The 25,215-nt window shown below is 47.6% G+C and overlaps 1 protein-coding gene across 1 annotated transcript in view; it reads left to right on the forward strand.

The window, feature by feature from the left end:
• LOC139532983 (cilia- and flagella-associated protein 47-like) overlaps positions 1–25,215 on the forward strand; it is a 107,028-nt gene that overhangs the window by 67,486 nt on the left and 14,327 nt on the right. The window contains exons 35-50 of the mRNA XM_071331126.1: positions 6,702–6,861; positions 10,072–10,160; positions 10,298–10,417; positions 13,432–13,648; positions 14,006–14,114; positions 15,175–15,408; positions 15,945–16,256; positions 16,442–16,635; positions 17,330–17,473; positions 19,024–19,197; positions 19,797–19,877; positions 20,068–20,179; positions 20,390–20,529; positions 20,748–20,923; positions 23,624–23,731; positions 23,899–24,010. Of these exons, the coding sequence (XP_071187227.1) occupies positions 6,702–6,861; positions 10,072–10,160; positions 10,298–10,417; positions 13,432–13,648; positions 14,006–14,114; positions 15,175–15,408; positions 15,945–16,256; positions 16,442–16,635; positions 17,330–17,473; positions 19,024–19,197; positions 19,797–19,877; positions 20,068–20,179; positions 20,390–20,529; positions 20,748–20,923; positions 23,624–23,731; positions 23,899–24,010 (2,482 nt within the window). The remainder of the gene's footprint in view (positions 1–6,701; positions 6,862–10,071; positions 10,161–10,297; positions 10,418–13,431; positions 13,649–14,005; positions 14,115–15,174; positions 15,409–15,944; positions 16,257–16,441; positions 16,636–17,329; positions 17,474–19,023; positions 19,198–19,796; positions 19,878–20,067; positions 20,180–20,389; positions 20,530–20,747; positions 20,924–23,623; positions 23,732–23,898; positions 24,011–25,215) is intronic.

Here is a 25,215-nt window from a genome sequence, read left to right on the forward strand (position 1 = left end):
AACCATAACCCCTAACCATAACTCCTAACCATAACCCCTAACCATAACCCCTAACCATAACCCCTAACCATAACTCCTAACCATAACCCCTAACCATAACCCCTAACCATAACCCCTAACCATAACCCCTAACCATAACCCCTAACCATAACCCCTAACCATAACCCCTGACCATAACCCCTAACCATAACTCCTAACCATAACCCTTAACCCCTAACCATAACCCCTAACCATAACCCTTAACCCCTAACCATAACCCCTAACCATAACCCCTAACCATAACCCCTAACCATAACCCCTAACCATAACTCCTAACCATAACCCCTAACCATAACTCCTAACCATAACCCCTAACCATAACCCCTAACCATAACTCCTAACCATAACCCCTAACCATAACCCCTAACCATAACCCCTAACCATAACCTCTAACCATAACCATAACCCCTAACCATAACCCCTAACCATAACCCCTAACCATAACCCCTAACCATAACCTCTAACCATAACCATAACCCCTAACCATAACCCCTAACCATAACCCCTGACCATAACCCCTAACCATAACCATAACCCCTAACCATAACCCCTAACCATAACCCCTAACCATAACCATAACTCCTAACCATAACCCCTGACCATAACCCCTAACCATAACCCCTAACCATAACCATAACCCCTAACCATAACCCCTAACCATAACCCCTAACCATAACCCCTAACCATAACCCCTAACCATAACCATAACCTCTAACCATAACCCCTAACCATAACCCCTAACCATAACCCCTAACCATAACTCCTAACCATAACCCCTAACCATAACTCCTAACCATAACCCCTAACCATAACCCCTAACCATAACTCCTAACCATAACTCCTAACTATAACCCCTGACCATAACCCCTAACCATAACCCCTAACCATAACCCCTAACCATAACCCCTAACCATAACCCCTAACCATAACCCCTAACCATAACCCCTGACCATAACCCCTGACCATAACCCCTAACCATAACCCCTGACCATAACCCCTAACCATAACCCCTGACCATAACCCCTAACCCTAACCATAACCCCTAACCATAACCCCTGACCATAACCCCTAACCCTAACCATAACCCCTAACCATAACCCCTAACCATAACCCCTGACCATAACCCCTAACCATAACCATAACCCCTAACCATAACCCCTGACCATAACCCCTAACCATAACTCCTAACCATAACCCCTAACCATAACCATAACCCCTGACCATAACCCCTAACCATAACTCCTAACCATAACCCCTAACCATAACCATAACCCCTAACCATAACCCCTAACCCCTAACCATAACCATAACCCCTAACCATAACCCCTAACCATAACCCCTAACCATAACCCCTAACCATAACCATAACCCCTAACCATAACCCCTAACCATAACCCCTAACCATAACTCCTAACCCCTAACCATAACCCCTAACCATAACTCCTAACCCCTAACCATAACTCCTAACCCCTAACCATAACCCCTAACCATAACCCCTAACCATAACCATAACCCCTAACCATAACCCCTAACCATAACCCCTAACCCCGAACCATAACCATAACTCCTAACCATAACTCCTAACCATAACCCCTAACCATAACTCCTAACTCCTAACCATAACTCCTAACCCCGAACCATAACCATAACTCCTAACCATAACCCCTAACCATAACTCCTAACCATAACCCCTAACCATAACTCCTAACCATAACTCCTAACCATAACCCCTAACCATAACTCCTAACCATAACCCCTAACCATAACTCCTAACCATAACTCCTAACTCCTAACCATAACCCCTAACCATAACTCCTAACCATAACCCCTAACCATAACTCCTAACCATAACTCCTAACTCCTAACCATAACCCCTAACCATAACTCCTAACCATAACCCCTAACCATAACTCCTAACCATAACTCCTAACCATAACTCCTAACCATAACTCCTAACTCCTAACCATAACCCCTAACCATAACTCCTAACCATAACCCCTAACCATAACCCATAACCATAACTCCTAACCATAACTCCTAACCATAACCCCTAACCATAACTCCTAACCATAACTCCTAACTCCTAACCATAACCCCTAACCATAACTCCTAACCATAACCCCTAACCATAACTCCTAACCATAACCCCTAACCATAACTCCTAACCATAACTCCTAACCATAACCCCTAACCATAACTCCTAACCATAACCCCTAACCATAACTCCTAACCATAACCCCTAACCATAACCCCTAACCATAACTCCTAACCATAACCCCTAACCATAACTCCTAACCATAACCCCTAACCATAACTCCTAATCATAACTCCTAACCATAACCCCTGACCATAACTCCTAACTCCTAACCATAACCCCTAACCATAACCCCTAACCATAACCCCTAACCATAACCCCTAACCATAACTCCTAACAATAACTCCTAACCATAACCCCTAACCATAACTCCTAACTCATAACTCCTAACTCCTAACCATAACCCCTAACCATAACTCCTAACTCCTAACCATAACCCCTAACCATAACTCCTAACTCCTAACCATAACCCCTAACCATAACCCCTAACCATAACCCCTAACCATAACCCCTAACCATAACCCCTAACCATAACTCCTAACTCCTAACCATAACCATAACCCCTAACCATAACTCCTAACCATAACTCCTAACCATAACCCCTAACCATAACCCCTAACCATAACCCCTAACCATAACTCCTAACTCCTAACCATAACCATAACCCCTAACCATAACTCCTAACCATAACTCCTAACCATAACCCCTAACCATAACCCCTAACCATAACCATAACCCCTGACCATAACCCCTATACATAAACCCTAACCATAACCATAACCCCTAACCATAACCCCTAACCATAACTCCTGACCCCTAACCATAACCCCTAACCATAACCCCTAACCCCTGACCCCTAACCCCTGACCCCTAACCATAATCCCTAACCATAACCCCTGACCATAACCCCTAACCATAACCCCTAACCATAACCCCTAACCATAACCTCTAACCATAACCCCTGACCCCTAACCCCTGACCCCTAACCATAATCCCTAACCATAACCCCTAACCATAATCCCTAACCATAACCCATAACCATAACCCCTAACCATAACCCCTAACCATAACCCCTGACCATAACCCCTGACCATAACCCATAACCATAACCCCTAACCATAACCCCTAACCATAACCCCTAACCATAACCCCTAACCATAACCATAACCCCTAACCATAACCCCTAGCCATAACCCCTAACCATAACCCCTGACCCCTAACCATAACCCCTAACCATAACCCCTGACCCCTAGCCATAACCCCTAACCATAACCCCTAACCATAACCCCTAACCATAACCCCTGACCCCTAACCATAACCCCTAACTATAACCCCTGACCATAACCCCTAACCATAACCCCTGACCCCTAACCATAACCCCTAACCATAACCCCTAACCATAACCCCTGACCCCTAGCCATAACTCCTAACCATAACCCCTAACCATAACCCCTAACTATAACCCCTGACCCCTAACCATAACTCCTAACCATAACCCCTAACCATAACCCCTAACTATAACCCCTAACCATAACCCCTAACCATAACCCCTAACCATAACTCCTAACCATAACCCCTAACCATAACCCCTAACCATAACCCCTAACCATAACCCCTGACCCTTAACCATAACCCCTAACCATAACCCCTAACCATAACCCCTAACCATAACCCCTAACTATAACCCATAACCCCTAGCCATAACTCCTAACCATAACCCCTAACCATAACCCCTAACTATAACCCCTGACCCCTAACCATAACTCCTAACCATAACCCCTAACTATAACCCCTAACCATAACCCCTAACCATAACCCCTAACCATAACCCCTAACCATAACCCCTAACCATAACCATAACCCCTAACCATAACCCCTAGCCATAACCCCTAACCATAACCCCTGACCCCTAACCATAACCCCTAACCATAACCCCTGACCCCTAGCCATAACCCCTAACCATAACCCCTAACCATAACCCCTAACCATAACCCCTGACCCCTAGCCATAACCCCTAACCATAACCCCTAACCATAACCCCTAACCATAACCCCTGACCCCTAACCATAACCCCTAACCATAACCCCTGACCCCTAGCCATAACTCCTAACCATAACCCCTAACCATAACCCCTAACTATAACCCCTGACCCCTAACCCCTAACCATAACCCCTAACCATAACCCCTAACCATAACTCCTAACCATAACCCCTAACCATAACCCCTAACTATAACCCCTAACCATAACCCCTAACCATAACCCCTAACCATAACCCCTAACCATAACCCCTAACCATAACCCCTAACCATAACCCCTAACCATAACCCCTAACCATAACCCCTAACCATAACCCCTGACCATAACCCCTAACCATAACCCCTGACCCCTAACCATAACCCCTAACCATAACCCCTAACCATAACCCCTGACCATAACCCCTAACCATAACCCCTGACCCCTAACCATAACCCCTAACCATAACCCCTGACCCCTAGCCATAACCCCTGACCCCTAACCATAACCCCTAACCATAACCCCTAACCATAACCCCTAACCATAACCCCTAACCATAACCCCTAACCATAACCCCTGACCATAACCCCTAACCATAACCCCTAACCATAACTCCTAACCATAACCCCTAACCATAACCCCTAACCATAACCCCTAACCATAACCCCTAACCATAACCCCTAACCATAACCCCTGACCCCTAACCATAACCCATAACCATAACCCCTAACCATAACCCCTAACCATAACCCCTGACCCCTAACCATAACCCCTAACCATAACCCCTGACCCCTAACCATAACCCCTGACCCTGTAGGACAGCAGTGTTCCTCACCCCAGTCCTCCAGAAGCTGTTCTGTTCAGTTACCTTGTGAGATGAAGATCATTTCCCATCTCTTCTGTCTGAAATCTGTCTGGTCTACTACTTACTAAAACGACATACTGTGTAGTAATCATACTGCATACTATTTAGAATGTACTGTTTAGTCAAATCCAATGCAGTAAGCAACAAATATCAACATACTAGGCTAATTTTGGTGCAACGCATCGATGTATCTGATTATCAGCTGCTGTGAAACACATGGGTCTGGAAAGAGGATTATCTTACGTGATAGTGTGCAGGGAATTCTGGATGAAAAACCTAAATGAGTATGACATCCTGGCATTTAAACTATACTACATTGTTTACATTTCACATACTATAAAGGTTCTGTTTTCACATACCCAAAATGTCTGTTATTTAGAATGCAGGTATGGGTATTCAGACAGCCACTATCTTTCTCTGTCTATCCTGGCTCTGTCTTTCTCTGTCTATCATGGCTCTGTCTTTCTCTCTCTATCCTGGCTCTGTCTTTCTCTCTATCCTGGCTCTGTCTTTCTCTCTATCCTGGCTCTGTCTTTCTCTGTCTATCCTGGCTCTGTCTTTCTCTCTATCCTGGCTCTGTCTTTCTCTCTATCCTGGCTCTGTCTTTCTCTGTCTATCATGGCTCTGTCTTTCTCTGTCTATCCTGGCTCTGTCTTTCTCTCTCTATCCTGGCTCTGTCTTTCTCTGTCTATCATGGCTCTGTCTTTCTCTCTCTATCCTGGCTCTGTCTTTCTCTCTCTATCCTGGCTCTGTCTTTCTCTCTCTATCCTTGCTCTGTCTTTCTCTCTCTCTATCCTGGCTCTGTCTTTCTCTCTCTATCCTGGCTCTGTCTTTCTCTCTCTATCCTGGCTCTGTCTTTCTCTGTCTATCCTGGCTCTGTCTTTCTCTCTCTCTATCCTGGCTCTGTCTTTCTCTCTCTATCCTGGCTCCGTCTTTCTCTGTCTATCCTGGCTCCGTCTTTCTCTGTCTATCCTGGCTCCGTCTTTCTCTGTCTATCATGGCTCTGTCTTTCTCTCTCTATCCTGGCTCTGTCTTTCTCTCTCTATCCTGGCTCTGTCTTTCTCTCTCTATCCTGGCTCTGTCTTTCTCTCTCTATCCTGGCTCTGTCTTTCTCTCTCTCTATCCTGGCTCTGTCTTTCTCTCTCTCTATCCTGGCTCTGTCTTTCTCTCTCTCTATCCTGGCTCTGTCTTTCTCTCTCTCTATCCTGGCTCTGTCTTTCTCTCTCTATCCTGGCTCTGTCTTTCTCTCTCTCTATCCTGGCTCTGTCTTTCTCTCTCTCTATCCTTGCTCTGTCTTTCTCTCTCTCTATCCTTGCTCTGTCTTTCTCTCTCTCTATCCTTGCTCTGTCTTTCTCTCTCTCTATCCTGGCTCTGTCTTTCTCTCTCTCTATCCTGGCTCTGTCTTTCTCTCTCTCTATCCTGGCTCTGTCTTTCTCTCTCTCTATCCTGGCTCTGTCTTTCTCTCTCTCTATCCTGGCTCTGTCTTTCTCTCTCTATCCTGGCTCTGTCGTTCTCTCTCTAACCTGGCTCTGTCTTTCTCTCTGTCTAACTGTGTTAGAGTTAACTGGCTGTCTGTCTTCTCAACTGGTGTTCAGTGTCTAGACTGGTGTTCCATTAATCCCATGGCTTTCCCCATCTCTGCCCCCACCTTATAGTTGAGCCTTACACTCTGTCCTCCTCTCCACTAGGGGGCGTGGTGTGGAGGTGACAGTGCAGTACTCCTGTTCCTTCCTGAGGCCCATGGAGGCGGTGCTACTGCTGACATCACGCTCTGCCTCCTCAGCCAGTCCCTCTGGAGCCACCCTGGCCTTCAGCCTCAAGACCCAGGTCACACACATCACCCCCAGCGTAAGCTTTGATGCACCTGTATTGACCTCGCCTTCTGGATGGTAGCGGTGTGAACAGGCAGTGGCTCGGGTGGTTGTTGTCCTTGATGATCTTTTTGACCTTCCTGTGACATCGGGTGCTGTGGGTGTCATGGAGGGCAGGTAGTTTGCTCCAGGTGATGTGTTGGGCTGACCGCACCACCCTCTGGAGAGCCTTGCGGTTGAGGGCGGTGTAGTTGCCGTACCAGGCTGTGATACAGCCCGACAGGATGCTCTCGATTGTGCATCTATAAAAGTTTGTCAGGGTTTTAGGTGACAAGCCAAATTTCTACAGCCTCCTGAGGTTGAAGAGGCACTGTTGCGCCTTCTTCACCACACTGTCTGTGTGGGTGTACCATTTCAGTTTGTCTGTGATGTGTTTGCCGAGGAACTTAAAACTTTCCACCTTCTCCACTACTGTCCCTTCGATGTGGGTAGGGGGGTGCTCCCTCTGCTGTTTCCTGAAGTCCACAATCATCTCCTTTGTTTTGTTGACGTTGAGTGAGAGGTTGTTTTTCTGATACCACACTCCGAGTGCCATCACCTCCTCACTGTAGGCCGTCTCGTCATTATTGGTAATCAAGCCCATTACTGTTGTGTCGTCTGCAAACTTGATGATTGAGTTGGAGGCGTGCATGGCCACGCAGTCGTGGTTGAACAGGGAGAACAGGAGGGGGCTGAGCACCCACCCTTGTGGGGCCCCAGTGTTGTGGGTCAGCGAAGTGGAGATGTTGTTTTCTACCTTCACGACCTGGGGGCGGCCCGTCAGAAAGTCCAGGACCCAATTGCACAGGGCGGGGTTGAGACCCAGGGCCTCCAGCTTGATGATGAGCTTGGAGGGAACTATGGTGTTGAATGCTGAGCTGTAGTCAATGAACAGCATTCTTACATAGGTATTCCTCTTGTCCAGATGGGATAGGACAGTGTGCAATGTGATGCCGATTGCATCGTCTGTGGACCTGTTGGGGCAGTATGCAAACTGAAGTGGGTCTAGGGTTGCCTGTAAGGTGGAGGTGATATGATCCTTGACTAGCCTCTCAAAGCACTTCATGATGACAGAAGTGAGTGCTACGGGGCGGTAGTCATTTAGTTAAGTTATCTTTACCTTCTTGGGTACAGGAACAATGGTCGCCATCTTGAAGCATGTGGGGATTGAATATGTACGTAAACACACCAGCCAGCTGGTCTGCGCATGCTCTGAGGATACGGCTAGGGATTCCGTCTGGGCCAGCAGCCTTGCGATGGTTAACACGTTTAAATGTTTTACTCATGTCGGCCTTAGAGAAGGAGGGGGGGGGCACAGTCCTTGTTAGCGGCCCGCGACGGTGGCACTGTATTATCCTCAAAGCATAGAAGGTGTTTAGTTTGTCTGGAAACGTGATGTTGGTGTCCGTGACATGGCTGCTTTTCTTTTTGTAGTCCGTGTTTTCCTGTAGACCCTGCCACATACGGCTCGTGTCTGAGTCTACGAATTGCGACTCCACCTTGTCCCTGTAGCGACATTTTGATTGTTTGATTGCCTTGCGGAGGGAATAACTACACTTTTCTTATTCAGCCATGGTTCGCGCTTTCAGCTTTGCCGTGAATGTTGCCATCCATCCACGGTTTCTGGTTAGGGTAGGTTTTAATAGTCACAGTGGGTCCATCATCTCCAATGCACTTCTTTATGAACTCACTCTCCGAGTCAGCGTATAGATCGATGTTGTTATCTGAGGCTGACCGGAACATATCCCAGTGCGTGCGATCAAAACAATCTTGAAGTGTGGATTCCGATTGGTCAGACCAGCGTTGAATGGTTCTAGTCACTGGTACATCCTGTTTGAGTTTCTGCCTATAAGACGGTAGGAGCAAGATAGAGTCGTGGTCGGATTTGCCGAAGGGAAAGCGGGGGAAGGCTTTGTATGCATCACAGAAGTTGGAGGAGCAGTGATTGAGTGTATTACACCCGCGCGTAGTGCAATCAATATGCTGATAGAATTTAGGTAGCCTTGTTCTCAAATTTGCTTTGTTAAAACCCCCAGCTACAATAAATGCAGCCTCAGGATATATGGTTTCCAGTTTACATAGAGTCCAGTGAAGTTCTTTGAATGCCGTATTGGTGTCTGCTTGAGGGGGAATGTACACAGCTGTGATGATAACTGACGAGAATTCTCTTGGGAGATAATATGGCCGGCATTTGATAGTAAGGAATTCTAGGTCGGGTGAACAGAAGGACTTGAGATCCTGTATGTTGTTATGATTACACCATGCGTTGTTAATCATGAAGCATACGCCCCCGCCCTTCCTCTTCCCAGAGAGGTGTTCATCTCTGTCGGCGCGACGCATGGAGAAGCCCGGTGACTGAACTGATTCCGACAACATATCCCGAGAGAGACATTTTTCCGTGAAACAGAGAATGTTACAATCGCTGATGTCTCTCTGGAAGGCAACCCTTGCTCGAATTTCATCTACCTTGTTGTCAAGAGACTGGATATTGGCGAGTAGTATACTCGGGAGTGGTGGGCGATGTGCACGTCTACGGAGCCTGACCAGGAGGCCGCTCCGTCTGCACCTTCTGCGGCGCCGTTGTTTTGAACCCTTTGTTCAGTTGCCAATAGATCAGTGACTCAGTCAGTGCCGACACTACTTTACTTTCTATAGAGACCAGGGGAGTGCGTCTCAAACGGCACCCTCTTTCCCTATGGGCCCTGGTCAAAAGTAGTGCACTACATATGGAACAGGGTATAATTTGGGACACCCTCCAGAACAGCTTGTCCTCTGGGCAGGCAGGGGTTCACCATTCACTGTTCCCATGGCAACACAATGTATCAGCAGAACAGGAAATGGTTCTATTTCTATGGTATCGACGCTGCATGTCCTCTTACATCATGGTGGCTGCTGAATGACTGCTACTGGGGGAGTTGTACAATGTCTTTGTGTTTCTCCCCCTCTCTCTCTCTCTCTCTCTCTCTCGCTCTCTCTGTCTCTCTCTCTCTCTCTCTCTCTCTCTCTCTCTCTCTCTCTCTCTCTCTCTCTCTCTCTCTCTCTCTCTCTCTCTCTCTCTCTCTCTCTCTCTCTCTCTCTCTCTCTCTCTCTCTCTCTCTCTCTCTGTCTCTCTCTGTCTCTCTCTCGCTCTCTCTCTCCCTATTTCTCTGTCACTCTCTCTCTCTCTGTCTCTCTCTGTCTCTCTCTCGCTCTCTCTCTCTCCATCCAGAGGACAGTGAAGTGTAAATCTCCATGTTACCAGCTGAAGGAGCTCCAACTTAAAGTAAAAAACCCTTTCAGCAAGGATGCCACGTTCAGGTGTGTGTGTGTGTGTGTGTGTGTGTGTGTGTGTGTGTGTGTGTGTGTGTGTGTGTGTGTGTGTGTGTGTGTGTGTGTGTGTGTGTGTGTGTGTGTGTGTGTGTGTAAATGACCCCTGTCCTATGTGTGTTTGTCAGGGTGGTGTTGGTGGAGTCTAAAGCCAACCTGCTGCAGGTGGAGAAGAGTCAGGACAGTCAGGAGAACCTCATTCAACAGTTCTCCTTCAGGACCAACCCCAGCTCAGACAACAACACCAGGTTAACACACACACACACACACACACACACACACACACACACACACACACACACACACACACACACACACACACACACACACACACACGTGCACATACCCACACACACACACACACACACGCAACCTCAAACACATCCCTTCACTTTGTCCCTTGGTGTTTCACTAGATTAGTGTTAATATGCACACACACACACACATCTGTCTCTCTCTCTCTATCTTTCTTTCTCTTGCTCTCTCTCTCTCTCTCTCTCTCTCTCGCTCTCTCTCTCTGTCTCTTTTAATAATAAATTAACAGTAAACACTCACAGAAGTTCAAAAATAATAGATATTTCAAATGTCATTATGTCTATATACAGTGTTATAACGCAAATGGTTAAAGTACAAAAGGGAAAATTAAAAAACATAAATATGGGTTGTATTTAGAATGGTAAATATTGCTGCTGTGATGTCACACTGTGGTATTTCACCCAGTAGATATGGGAGTTTATCAACATCGGGTTTGTTTTCTAATTCTTTGTGTGTCTGTGTAATCTGAGGGAAATATGTGTCTCTAATATGGTCATACATTGGGCAGGAGGTTAGGAAGTGCAGCTCAGTTTCCACCTCATTTTGTGGGCAGTGTGCACATAGCCTGTCTTCTATTGAGAGCCAGGTCTGCCTACGGCGGCCTTTCTCAATAGCAAGGCTATGCTCACTGAGTCTGTACATAGTCAAAGCTTTCCTTAATTTTGGTTCAGTCACAGTGGTCAGGTATTCTGCCACTGTGTACTCTCTGTTTCTAGTTTGCTCTGTTTTTTTGTTAATTCTTTCCAATGTGTCAAGTAATTAGCTTTTTTGTTTTCTCAAGATTTGGTTGTGTCTAATTGTGTTGCTGTCCTGGGGCTCTGTGGGGTCTGTTTGTGTTTGTGAACAGAGTCCCAGGACTAGCTTGCTTAGGGGACTCTTCTCCAGGTTCATCTCTCTGTAGGTGATGGCCTTGTTTAGGGGACTCTTCTCCAGGTTCATCTCTCTGTAGGTGATGGCCTTGTTTAGGGGACTCTTCTCCAGGTTCATCTCTCTGTAGGTGATGGCCTTGCTTAGGGGACTCTTCTCCAGGTTCATCTCTCTGTAGGTGATGGCCTTGCTTAGGGGGCTCTTCTCCAGGTTCATCTCTCTGTAGGTGATGGCCTTGCTTAGGGGACTCTTCTCCAGGTTCATCTCTCTGTAGGTGATGGCCTTGCTTAGGGGACTCTTCTCCAGGTTCATCTCTCTGTAGGTGATGGCCTTGCTTAGGGGACTCTTCTCCAGGTTCATCTCTCTGTAGGTGATGGCCTTGCTTAGGGGACTCTTCTCCAGGTTCATCTCTCTGTAGGTGATGGCCTTGCTTAGGGGACTCTTCTCCAGGTTCATCTCTCTGTAGGTGATGGCCTTGCTTAGGGGACTCTTCTCCAGGTTCATCTCTCTGTAGGTGATGGCCTTGCTTAGGGGACTCTTCTCCAGGTTCATCTCTCTGTAGGTGTCACGATCGTTATAATAACTGGACCAGCAGCTCTGAGTTCCACATCTTTTTATTTCTGGGTGAAACTCACAGCGAAACAAAAACAATACATCTCAAAACGAAACGTGAAGCTACAATAGTGCTAACAGGCAACTATACATAGTCAAGATCCCACAAAGCACAATGGGGAAATGGCTTCCTAAATATGATCCCCAATCAGAGACAACGATAAACAGCTGCCCCTGATTGGGAACCATACCAGGCCAACATAGACATATAATTACCTAGATGACCCACCCTAGTCACACCCCGACCTAACCAACATAGAGAATAAAAAGCTCTCTATGGTCAGGGCGTGACAGTAGGTAATGGCTTTGTTATGGAAGGTTTGGGAATCGCTTCCTTTTAGGTGGTTGTAGAATTTAACGGCTCTTTTCTGAATTTTGATAATTAGATACACCATTTTGTGAAGTCTTGGTTGGTGAGCGGACCCCAGACCTCACAATCATAAAGGGTAATGGGTTTTATAACTGATTCCAGTATTTTTTGCCAGATCCTAATTGGTATGTCGAATTTTATGTTCCTTTTGATAGCATAGAAGGCTCTTCTAGCCTTGTCTCTCAAATCGTTCACAGCTTTGTGGAAGTTACCTGTGGCGCTGATCTGTCTCTCTCTCTGTTTAAAAGAAAAAATTATTTAACCTTTATTTAACTAGTCAAGTCAGTTAAGAACAAATTCTTATTTACAATGGCGGCCTACCCCGGCCAAACCCGGACGATGCTGGGCCAATTGTGCGCTGTCGTATGGGACTCAGCATCACGACCGGTTGTGATACAGCCTGGAATCGAACCAGGGTCTGTAGTGATGTCTCTAGCACTGAGATGCAGTGCCTTAGACTGCTGTGCCACATACACAGAAACATTCAGAGACACTCACTGACTGCAGTACATAGATATGTACTTTTCCAGACTACACCTGTTCTGTTCCGTAGGCCGGTGTGTGTGTGTGTGTGTGTGTGTGTGTGTGTGTGTGTGTGTGTGTGTGTGTGTGTGTGTGTGTGTGTGTGTGTGTGTGTGTGTGTGTGTGTGTGTGTGTGTGTGTGTGTGTGTGTGTGTGTGTTTACACTTCACAGGCAGAGGTAGCGCACATCTCTGGAATCTGTTCTCTGTTAGATCATTAAAGAGAGGAATAACACACACACGCGCGCACACACGCACACACACACACACACACACACACACACACACATATTCACATCTTATGTTTCTCTTTACTTCCTACATCAAGGGCATCTTCAAAGACTTACTGCAGATGTAAATATGAGTTTCCATGAGAAGGAATCTCATTCTGTTTAAAACAGTTAGCTTTGTGTTTGGACATATCCGTACTGCATGTTTTTGTAAATCACATTGTTTGTTGCTGCAAAATCCTTGCTCAAAATAGCTTCAAAATAATACAGACATTTCAAATGTCATATTATGTCTATATACAATGTTGTAACGATGTGCACATAGTCTCTCTCTGTCTCTGTATCAGTGTTTCTACAGATGGGTTGAATGGTGGAACTGACTGTGGCGAGTGGGAGGACAGTGACCCCCACTGTGATCCTGCTGATGAGTGTGCTGTGACTGAGTTCTTCAGTCCTGTCAGGAGTGTGAGTCTGGCAGCTGGACAGACAGAAACCATAGAGCTCCACTACCTTCCCTTCCACCTGGGGAAAAGACACTGCTCTGTCCTGCTAGTCAGCCAGCAGGTAGACAGGGCCGTGTGTGTGTGTGTGTGTGTGTGTGTGTGTGTGTGTGTGTGTGTGTGTGTGTGTGTGTGTGTGTGTGTGTGTGTGTGTGTGTGTGTGTGTGTGTGTGTGTGTGTGTGTGTGTGTGTGTGTGTGTGTGTGTGTGTGTGTCATGATTTAGGTGTTCCTTCCAGGTGCTGTGTGTATTTAAATCTAACTTGGATTAGGTGTGTTGTTGATTATGTGTGTTGTTGATTATGTGTGTTGTTGATTATGTGTGTTGTTGATTATGTGTGTTGTTGATTATGTGTGTTGTTGATTATGTGTGTTGTTGATTATGTGTGTTGTTGATTATGTGTGTGTGTTGTGTCTGTGTAGGTTGGTGAGCAGGTGTATCTAGTGGAGGGGACAGCAGATCTTCCCCTGCCCTCCCCTCTGACCACAAAGCCCAGTCCTAATGTAGTCCATGTTAGCAGCGCCACCTCTGGTGAGTACTGGTACTGAACACGTCTGCAGGGTCATAATGACTGTACTGAGGCGGCAGGTTGCCCAGCTTTAATGAGCGTTGGGCCAGTAACCGAAAGGTCGCAGGTGTGAAACCCCGAGCTGACTACGTGAAAAATCTGTCGATGTGGTGCTGATCCCAGGCCTGTGTGTGTTTCCGTATGCCCTGTGTGTCTGCTAGATGGTGCTGATCCCAGGCCTGTGTGTGTTTCCGTATGCCCTGTGTGTCTGCTAGATGGTGCTGATCCCAGGCCTGTGTGTGTTTCCGTATGCCCTGTGTGTCTGCTAGATGGTGCTGATCCCAGGCCTGTGTGTGTTTCCGTATGCCCTGTGTGTCTGCTAGATGGTGCTGATCCCAGGCCTGTGTGTGTTTCCGTATGCCCTGTGTGTCTGCTAGATTGTGCTGATCCCAGGCCTGTGTGTGTTTCCGTATGCCCTGTGTGTCTGCTAGATGGTGCTGATCCCAGGCCTGTGTGTGTTTCCGTAAGCCCTGTGTGTCTCCTAGATGGTGCTGATCCCAGGCCTGTGTGTGTTTCCGTATGCCCTGTGTGTCTCCTAGATGGTGCTGATCCCAGGCCTGTGTGTGTTTCCGTATGCCCTGTGTGTCTCCTAGATGGTGCTGATCCCAGGCCTGTGTGTGTTTCCGTATGCCCTGTGTGTCTCCTAGATGGTGCTGATCCCAGGCCTGTGTGTGTTTCCGTATGCCCTGTGTGTCTGCTAGATTGTGCTGATCCCAGGCCTGTGTGTGTTTCCGTATGCCCTGTGTGTCTCCTAGATGGTGCTGATCCCAGGCCTGTGTGTGTTTCCGTATGCCCTGTGTGTCTGCTAGATGGTGCTGATCCCAGGCCTGTGTGTGTTTCCGTATGCCGTGTGTCTCCTAGATGGTGCTGATCCCAGGCCTGTGTGTGTTTCCGTATGCCCTGTGTGTCTCCTAGATGGTGCTGATCCCAGGCCTGTGTGTGTTTCCGTATGCCCTGTGTGTCTGCTAGATGGTGCTGATCCCAGGCCTGTGTGTGTTTCCGTATGCCCTGTGTGTCTCCTAGATGGTGCTGATCCCAGGCCTGTGGTGAACCTGCGTTGCGGCGTGGGCAGCACCCTGGATGAGGTGGTGTGTGTCCCCCTGGTTAACGGGCTGTGGGAGCGGGCGCTGGCCACCGTGGGGCAGCAGAGGATGAGCCCTGTAGAGAAGAGGAGGCGCAGCCTCACACACACTCTGGACAGCAGCACCGTCCGGGCCGGGGTGGCGGCCGCTGCACTCACCGCCTCACAGGTAGACAGTAGACACAGAGACACACACAGAGAGACACACAGAGACACACACACACACAGAGACACACACACACACAGAGAGACACACACACACACACACACACACACACACACACACAGACACACACACACACACACACAGAGACACACACACACACACACTCTGGACAGCTCTTTCTATCTATCTATCTATCTATCTATCTATCTATCTATCTATCTCTCTCTCTCTCTCTCTCTCTCTCTCTCTCTATCTCTCTCTCTCTCTCTCTCTCTCTCTCTCTCTCTCTCAATTCAATTCAATTCAATTCAATTCAAGGGGCTTTATCTCTCTCTCTCTCTCTCTCTCTCTCTCTCTCTCTCTCTCTCTCTCTCTCTCTCTCTCTCTCTCTCTCTCTCTCTCTCTCTCTCTCTCTCTCTCTCTCTCTCTCTCTCTCTCTCTCTCTCTCTCTCTCTCTCTCGTTCTCTCTTTGCCCTCCTGGTCTCCTGTCTGTCCCTCCTGGTCCCTGGTCCAGTCCAGTCTGACCGTCTCTGTCCTCTCCTCCAGGCCCAACTGGTCCCTGGTCCGGTCCAGTCTTACCATCTCTCTCCTCTCCTCCAGGCCCTCCTGGTCCCTGGTCCAGTCCAGTCTTACCGTCTCTCTCCTCTCCTCCAGGCCCTCCTGGTCCCTGGTCCGGTCCAGTCTTACCGTCTCTCTCCTCTCCCCCTCTCCTCCAGGCCCTCCTGGTCCCTGGTCCGGTCCAGTCCCAGGTGGTAGAGTACAGTGTGGAGGTTTCTCTACCAGAACACTTCCTCCTGCCTCATACCATCACTCTGCCTGTGGCCAGGGACGCACGGCTCACACAGGACAACCTCACAGGTACACGCACGCACGCACGCACGCACGCACGCACGCACGCACGCACGCACGCACGCACGCACCCACACACCCACACACACACACACACACACACACACACACACACACACACACACACACACACACACACACACACACACACACACACAGACACACACTCCTATCCCCCTGCCCTCTCTGTCCAGACTCTGAGGTGGTGATGGTACCACTGAGGTTCCATGCCCATGTGGCTGGTCGGTTCCGGTGCCAGCTGGTTCTGCAGTCGTGGCGTGACATCAGAGTCCACCTGCTGGAAGTCGTGGTTACCGCAGAGGGAGACCACGCCCAGCTAGAGTTCACCACGCCCGCTCACCTGTCTGTCACTCAGGACATCCCTCTGGTAGGTGGAGGAGGAGGAGGGACAGGAGAAGAGAGGGGAAGGAGGAAGAGGAGAGAGGGGGAGGAGGAGGAGGGACAGGAGAAGAGAGGGGAAGGAGGAAGAGGAGAGAGGGGGAGGAGGAGGAGAAGGGACAGGAGAAGAGAGGGGAAGGAGGAGGAGAGAGGGGGAGGTGGAGGAGGAGGGACAGGAGAAGAGAGGGGAAGGAGGAGGAGGAGGAAGAGAAGAGAGGAAGAGGTGGAGGTGGCAGGCTTTGTGCTCAGGAGTGGCTGAAGAGCTGAATTGTGTGTTGTGTGTATGTGTGTGTGGGCTTGTATTACTATCCTCGTGGGTACTGTAAATCTCCAGAAGTCTCCACAAGGATAGTAAAACAAGGAAAAATTCTCCCTCGTGGGGACATTTCCCAGGTCCACATGAGGACAAAGGCTAATTTAGGCTTTGGGGTTGGGTTAGGGTTAGGTTTAGAATTAGCATTAGGGTTAGGAGTTAGGGTTAGCTTTAGAATTAGCATTAGGAGTTAGGGTTAGGTTTAGAATTAGCATTAGGGTTAGGAGTTAGGGTTAGGTTTAGCATTAGGAGTTAGGGTTAGGTTTAGAATTAGCATTAGGAGTTAGGGTTAGGTTTAGAATTTGCATTAGAGTTAGGAGTTAGGGGAAAATAGGATGTGTGTGTGTCATCTTTCCTGTTTCCTCTCCAGATCAATGAGAGCAGCCAGGACTGGCATCTGCGAGGCTTGGTTAGTGGCTGTGGCTTCTACGGCCCTCCTGTGGTGTACATACGGGCCGGGGAGAAGATCTGTTACCCCCTTACCTTTAGACCCACCACACAGAGCATCGTCACGGTAATACACTCATCCCCCTCCTCCTGCTCCGCCTCCTCCTCTTCCTCCTCTTCATCTTCCGCCTCCTGTTTCCCTCTCTTCTCTCTGTCCTTCCTTACCCTCTCCCTTCACTTTTTGACGAGTGAGAGAGAGTGAGAGAGAGTGAGAGAGAGTGAGAGAGAGTGAGAGATAGTGAGAGAGAGTGAGAGAGAGCGAGAGAGAGTGAGAGAGAGTGAGAGTGAGAGAGAGTGAGAGAGAGTGAGAGAGAGTGAGAGAGAGTGAGAGAGAGTGAGCGTGAGTGAGAGAGAGTGAGAGAGAGTGAGCGTGAGAGAGAGTGAGAGTGAGAGAGAGTGAGAGAGAGTGAGATAGAGAGTGAGGGTGAGAGAGTGAGAGAGAGTGAGAGTGAGAGAGAGTGAGAGTGAGAGAGAATTGCCAGCAATACTACCTCCCTGCATGAAGGTGACTGAGGAGACAGGAATCCTCCTGGCTAGTTTTACCTCCATCCATTTGTCCTGGGTTCAGTTCCCACAGGTATTACACTCACATACTAAAACTGATTCCACTTATCTGGGTATAAGGTCTGCTAAATGGCATATACAGTATATTATCATGCTAACAGCTCCACTTGCTGTCAACTGGGTTGATAAATCATTTTCCTGTCAGCTTTCTTTTTTAAACCACGTTGAGTCCAGCTAATGAGTGATGAATCATTGGACATTTATACGACACTTCTACCTGTTGGCTGTAGAAGGAGAGAGTCTATATCTGTGCCTAGTGTTCCTTAGTTTGTGTATCTCAGCAACTGAGGTAGAGCTGACAGTTGATAGCTTCAGAGTTGAGTTGTTTTGTTCACAGTCTGGATTGATACATGCATCTCTCTCTCTCTCTCTCTCTCTCTCTCTCTCTCTCTCTCTCTCTCTCTCTCTCTCTCTCTCTCTCTCTCTCTGTCTCTCTATCTGTCTGGAGGACCTGATAAGCCCATTGTAAAGCAGTCTCTCTTTGTTTCTGAACCTCTGGAAACAGTCAAAATAAATAGGACCTTATTTGATGGGTCTGTGTTAGTGTGTCTGTGACAGTCTGCATATGTAGGTGTTTCTGTCTATCCTCGTGGGTGGGTCTGTGACAGTCTGCATATGTAGGTGTTTCTGTCTATCCTCGTGGGTGTGTCTGTGACAGTCTGCATATGTAGGTGTTTCTGTCTATCCTCGTGGGTGTGTCTGTGACAGTCTACATATGTAGGTGTTTCTGTCTATCCTCGTGGGTGTGTCTGTGACAGTCTACATATGTAGGTGTTTCTGTCTATCCTCGTGGGTGGGTCTGTGACAGTCTACATATGTAGGTGTTTCTGTCTATCCTCGTGGGTGGGTCTGTGACAGTCTACATATGTAGGTGTTTCTGTCTATCCTCGTGGGTGGGTCTGTGACAGTCTACATATGTAGGTGTTTCTGTCTATCCTCGTGGGTGTGTCTGTGCCTTTGAGGGCATCTTTGTGTCTCTGTCTTTACTTTGTGTGTGTGTGTGTTCCTGTCTGTGTGTGTGTGTGTTCCTGTCTGTGTGTGTGTGTGTTTTAGGGCAGGCTGTCCTTGCTGAATGACACAGATGGGACGGAGCACAGCTTCACCCTGAGAGGGGTGGGGGAGCGGTCCCTAACCCTGGACCACGTGGTGCTACACTGCTCTGTCAGACAGGTCACACACAGCACCCTGCAGGTCCCCAACTACAGCCAGCACCCCCTCACCTGTCAGGTAGATAGATACACTATTACTATACTACTACTACACACAGCACCCTGCAGGTCCCCAACTACAGCCAGCACCCCCTCACCTGTCAGGTAGATAGATACACTATTACTATACTACTACTACACACAGCACCCTGCAGGTCCCCAACTACAGCCAGCACCCCTCACCTGTCAGGTAGATAGATAACTATTACTATACTACTACTACACACAGCACCCTGCAGGTCCCCAACTACAGCCAGCACCCCCTCACCTGTCAGGTAGATAGATAACTATTACTATACTACTACTACACACAGCACCCTGCAGGTCCCCACCTACAGCCAGCACCCCCTCAACTGTCAGGTAGATAGATAACTATTACTATACTACTACTACACACAGCACCCTGCAGGTCCCCACCTACAGCCAGCACCCCCTCAACTGTCAGGTAGATAGATAACTATTACTATACTACTACTACACACAGCACCCTGCAGGTCCCCAACTACAGCCAGCACCCCCTCAACTGTCAGGTAGATAGATAACTATTACTATACTACTACTACACACAGCACCCTGCAGGTCCCCGACTACAGCCAGCACCCCTCACCTGTCAGGTAGATAGATAACTATTACTATACTACTACTACACACAGCACCCTGCAGGTCCCCAACTACAGCCAGCACCCCCTCACCTGTCAGGTAGATAGATAACTATTACTATACTACTACTACACACAGCACACTGCAGGTCCCCACCTACAGCCAGCACCCCTCACCTGTCAGGTAGATAGATAACTATTACTATACTACTACTACACACAGCACCCTGCAGGTCCCCGACTACAGCCACACACACAGTTGCTGATTGTCCTTGTGCTGCTGGTTGTAGGTGGTATCAGACCTCTCCATCGTCAGTGGACCGCCCACCTTGGACATCACACCAGGTCACACCGTCCCCTACACCGTGTCTGTGTCACCATGGAAACGAGGGAAACATACAGGTGCTTCATTCTCTCTCTCTCTCTCTCTATCTCTATCTCTATCTCTATCTCTATCTCTATCTCTATCTCTGTCTCTGTCTCTGTCTCTGTCTCTGTCTCTGTCTCTGTCTCTGTCTCTTTATGTGTGAGGTCACTACACACACTGCAGTAATAATGTGAATGTCAAGGAGGACAACAGCCTATATTTTCCTCTCCTGTACTGTCTCTCAGGGTCCATGTCATTCCTAGCCGTGGAGAGTGAGACAGGAACAGGGAATGAGTCCAGGCCATATGAGGTGTGGTTCTCTATAGAGGTCATATGTGATCCTGCTCCTCCCCTGAAGGTGCTGGCTGTGCACTGTGCTGTTCAGGTGAGGCCTACTTTACACCATCCTCTACAACGTCCCTGTGTCTTCATCTGCACCAATGAAAAAGATCACATATGCACATCCAACTGGTTGCCGGAGAGAAGTGACATCAAGGAATGAGTAATGCGTTGACCTAATCATTGTGATGCACGTTTTAGTGGGGAGAAAACGCTGTCTGTCTAGACTAGTGTGTCTGAGTTTTATAGCTATGTTATTCTCAGAGCTCTGTTGCCGTGGAGATCCCCCTTAGTAACCCGGAGGCGGAGCCGCTTGACCTGTGGGTGTGTCTGGAGGGAGAGGACCTGAGTGGAGACACCCGGGTGTGTGTCCCTCCCCAGAGCAGTCTCAACTACACAGTCACCTTCTCTCCTGCTATAGTAGGGAAGAGAACAGACAGGTAAGAGACAGTCACCTTCTCCTGCTATAGTAGGGAAGAGAACAGACAGGTAAGAGACAGTCACCTTCTCTCCTGCTATAGTAGGGAAGAGAACAGACAGGTAAGAGACAGTCACCTTCTCTCCTGCTATAGTAGGGAAGAGAACAGACAGGTAAGAGACAGTCACCTTCTCTCCTGCTATAGTAGGGAAGAGAACAGACAGGTAAGAGACAGTCACCTTCTCTCCTGCTATAGTAGGGAAGAGAACAGACATGTAAGAGACAGTCACCTTCTCCTGCTATAGTAGGGAAGAGACAGACAGGTAAGAGACAGTCACCTTCTCCTGCTATAGTAGGGAAGAGAACAGACAGGTAAGAGACAGTCACCTTCTCTCCTGCTATAGTAGGGAAGAGAACAGACAGGTAAGAGACAGTCACCTTCTCTCCTGCTATAGTAGGGAAGAGAACAGACAGGTAAGAGACAGTCACCTTCTCCTGCTATAGTAGGGAAGAGACAGACAGGTAAGAGACAGTCACCTTCTCCTGCTATAGTAGGGAAGAGAACAGACATGTAAGAGACAGTCACCTTCTCCTGCTATAGTAGGGAAGAGACAGACAGGTAAGAGACAGTCACCTTCTCCTGCTATAGTAGGGAAGAGAACAGACAGGTAAGAGACAGTCACCTTCTCTCCTGCTATAGTAGGGAAGAGAACAGACAGGTAAGAGACAGTCACCTTCTCCTGCTATAGTAGGGAAGAGAACAGACAGGTAAGAGACAGTCACCTTCTCTCCTGCTATAGTAGGGAAGAGAACAGACAGGTAAGAGACAGTCACCTTCTCCTGCTATAGTAGGGAAGAGAACAGACAGGTAAGAGACAGTCACCTTCTCTCCTGCTATAGTAGGGAAGAGAACAGACAGGTAAGAGACAGTCACCTTCTCCTGTTATAGTAGGGAAGAGAACAGACAGGTAAGAGACAGTCACCTTCTCCTGCTATAGTAGGGAAGAGAACAGACAGGTAAGAGACAGTCACCTTCTCTCCTGCTATAGTAGGGAAGAGAACAGACAGGTAAGAGACAGTCACCTTCTCCTGTTATAGTAGGGAAGAGAACAGACAGGTAAGAGACAGTCACCTTCTCCTGCTATAGTAGGGAAGAGACAGACAGGTAAGAGACAGTCACCTTCTCCTGCTATAGTAGGGAAGAGACAGACAGGTAAGAGACAGTCACCTTCTCCTGCTATAGTAGGGAAGAGACAGACAGGTAAGAGACAGACAGGGAAGAGACAGACACCTTGACTGTACTGGAAAGACTTCAGGGCCTGTATTCACTAAGCATCTGAGAGTAGGAGAGCTGATCTAGGATCTGGTCCTCTCTGGTATTCATTATGATCTAAAAGGCTAAACTGATCCCAGATCAGCACTAGGATCTGGTCCTCTCTGGTATTCATTATGATCTAAAAGGCTAAACTGATCCCAGATCAGCACTAGGATCTGGTCCTCTCTGGTATTCATTATGATCTAAAAGTCTAAACTGATCCCAGATTAGCACTAGGATCTGGTCCTCTCTGGTATTCATTATGATCTAAAAGGCTAAACTGATCCCAGATCAGCACTAGGATATGGTCCTCTCTCTGGTATTCATTATGATCTACATGGCTAACCTGATCCCAGATCAGCACTAGGATCTGGCCCTCTCTCTAGTATTCATTATGATCTAAAAGGCTAACCTGATCCCAGATCAGCACTAGGATCTGGCCCTCTCTCTAGTATTCATTATGATCTAAAAGGCTAACCTGATCCCAGATCAGCACTAGGATCTGGTTCTCTCTGGTATTCATTATGATCTAAAAGGCTAACCTGATCCCAGATCAGCACTAGGATCTGGTCCTCTCTCTAGTATTCATTATGATCTAAAAGGCTAACCTGATCCCAGATCAGCACTAGGATCTGGTCCTCTCTCTGGTATTCATTATGATCTAAAAGGCTAATCTGATCCCAGATCAGCACTCCTACACTCATATATTTTGTGAATACGGGCATTGATCTCTGTCATGTTATCTCAACCTTATTGTATTGGACACTGTGTCATTGGGAATCAGGTTGAATGAACGGTTGGATGTAAATAAATAATACACTTTATTGATCCCCTGAGGGATTTGTTGATTGTTACTAATGGCAACAAATAGAACATAGTAGTGGTAGCAGTTAATATTTTTCTTCAATGACACAAAACCCCAAAGCAAATCAGGGGGAGAAAAATAGATTAATTTGAGAAGGACAAATCATAGATGTTACGCTGGGAGGTAGATGTTCAGTCTCCCCTGTCCTCAGCTTTTCTCCACAGAACAAAGAAACAGGATGCCACGTATAACCCCCCCACCCTAGCTTGGGGTTGACCAATCAGAAGTCCTTGCAGTACAACTGGAATGGCCAAATAACAAGTATCCTGCTCCAGACTCAATGTACAGAACGTAGCACATGTAGCTCTGCGTTCAGGACAGAAATTCCACAGAGTCTAAACAGCTGTTGAACTGAAAACCAACTCCTATTTACAATGACAATTCCCTATTGACCATTAGTACTCTGTTTAGTTTTTAGTACTCTCGTCCTCTCATCCTGTGCGTTGTGTATTTATCTTCAAAATATTCTTATAATAGCTTGTATCAAACACACACAAATAAAAGGAGTGTGTGTGATTGTGTATGATGGTGTTCTCTGTCAGTGTGGTCTTCCAGTCGGAGCTGATGGGAGAGTTCTGGTACCAGCTGGACCTGCTGGCCCAACCTCCTGTCCTCACCACCTTACCACAGAGCAGCTGTGAACTGGGAAAGTATGTACACACACACACACACACACACACACACACACACACACACACACACACACACACACACACACACACACACACACACACACACACACACACACACACACACACACACACACACACACACACACACACACACATAACCCCACCTAAACTGTTTGTGTTGTCAGGTGGACCAGGCTGTACATCCCACTGGTCAACCCCACAGATGAGACACTGGAGCTGGGCATGGTCAACAGCAACCCTCGCAACTTCACCCTGGAGCTGGACACCAGCAGACCGGTTAGTACACACACACACACACACACACACACACACACACACACACACACACACACACACACACACACACACACACACACACACACACACACACACACACACACACACACACAGACACACACACACACACACATCATGTGTGTCCCTTTGTTTTCCGTTACGAGAAATTCATAGTTTATCCATTTTCTCATTTCCACCATCAAGTCGGTCATAGCCTCCACTATTGTGTAAATGATGTCTACACTTCTGAGTGGCTAGTTCTCTAAGTGGTGACGTCATAGCGGTGACAGAGTACAGCTGCATCCTCTCTCTCTCTCTAGGAGAAATGATCTGTTTGTCTCTCAGGCTTGTGTTTGGTTGCCTAGCAGCATAATGGCCAATGAAGAACATTCTGTAGATGAAGACTGATTGCTTCCTGAATAGTGTCTTCCTATTATTAGCAACCAACGTTCAGTAGTTTTTCAGGTCCACTCCACCTTATGTAAAGGATGTATAGTGCCAGTGATGAGACCAGTTGTAATTAGAGTAGAACATACACTATAAAATATGGACTTGTTTATTTGCCGTCTAAACTGTGTGTGTGTTCCTGTCTATGTCTACCTGTCTATGTCTACCTGTCTATGTCTACCTGTCTATGTCTACCTGTCTATGTCTACCTGTCTATATCTACCTGTCTATGTCTACCTGTCTATGTCTACCTGTCTATGTCTCCCTGTCTATGTCCACCTGTCTATGTCTACCTGTCTATGTCTACCTGTCTATGTCTACCTGTCTATGTCTACCTGTCTATGTCTACCTGTCTATGTCCACCTGTCTATGTCTACCTGTCTATGTCTACCTGTCTATGTCTACCTGTCTATGTCTACCTGTCTATGTCCACCTGTCTATGTCTACCTATTTATGTCTACCTATTTATGTCTACCTGTCTATGTCTACCTGTCTATGTCTACCTGTCTATGTCTACCTGTCTATGTCCACCTGTCTATGTCCACCTGTCTATGTCTACCTGTCTATGTCCACCTGTCTATGTCTACCTGTCTATGTCCACCTGTCTATGTCTACCTGTCTATGTCTACCTGTCTATGTCTACCTGTCTATGTCCACCTGTCTATGTCTACCTGTCTATGTCTACCTGTCTATGTCTACCTGTCTATGTCCACCTGTCTATGTCTACCTGTCTATGTCTACCTGTCTATGTCTACCTG

Source organism: Salvelinus alpinus, chromosome 10 (genome assembly GCF_045679555.1).
Source record: "Salvelinus alpinus chromosome 10, SLU_Salpinus.1, whole genome shotgun sequence".
Classification (NCBI taxonomy): domain Eukaryota; kingdom Metazoa; phylum Chordata; class Actinopteri; order Salmoniformes; family Salmonidae; genus Salvelinus; species Salvelinus alpinus.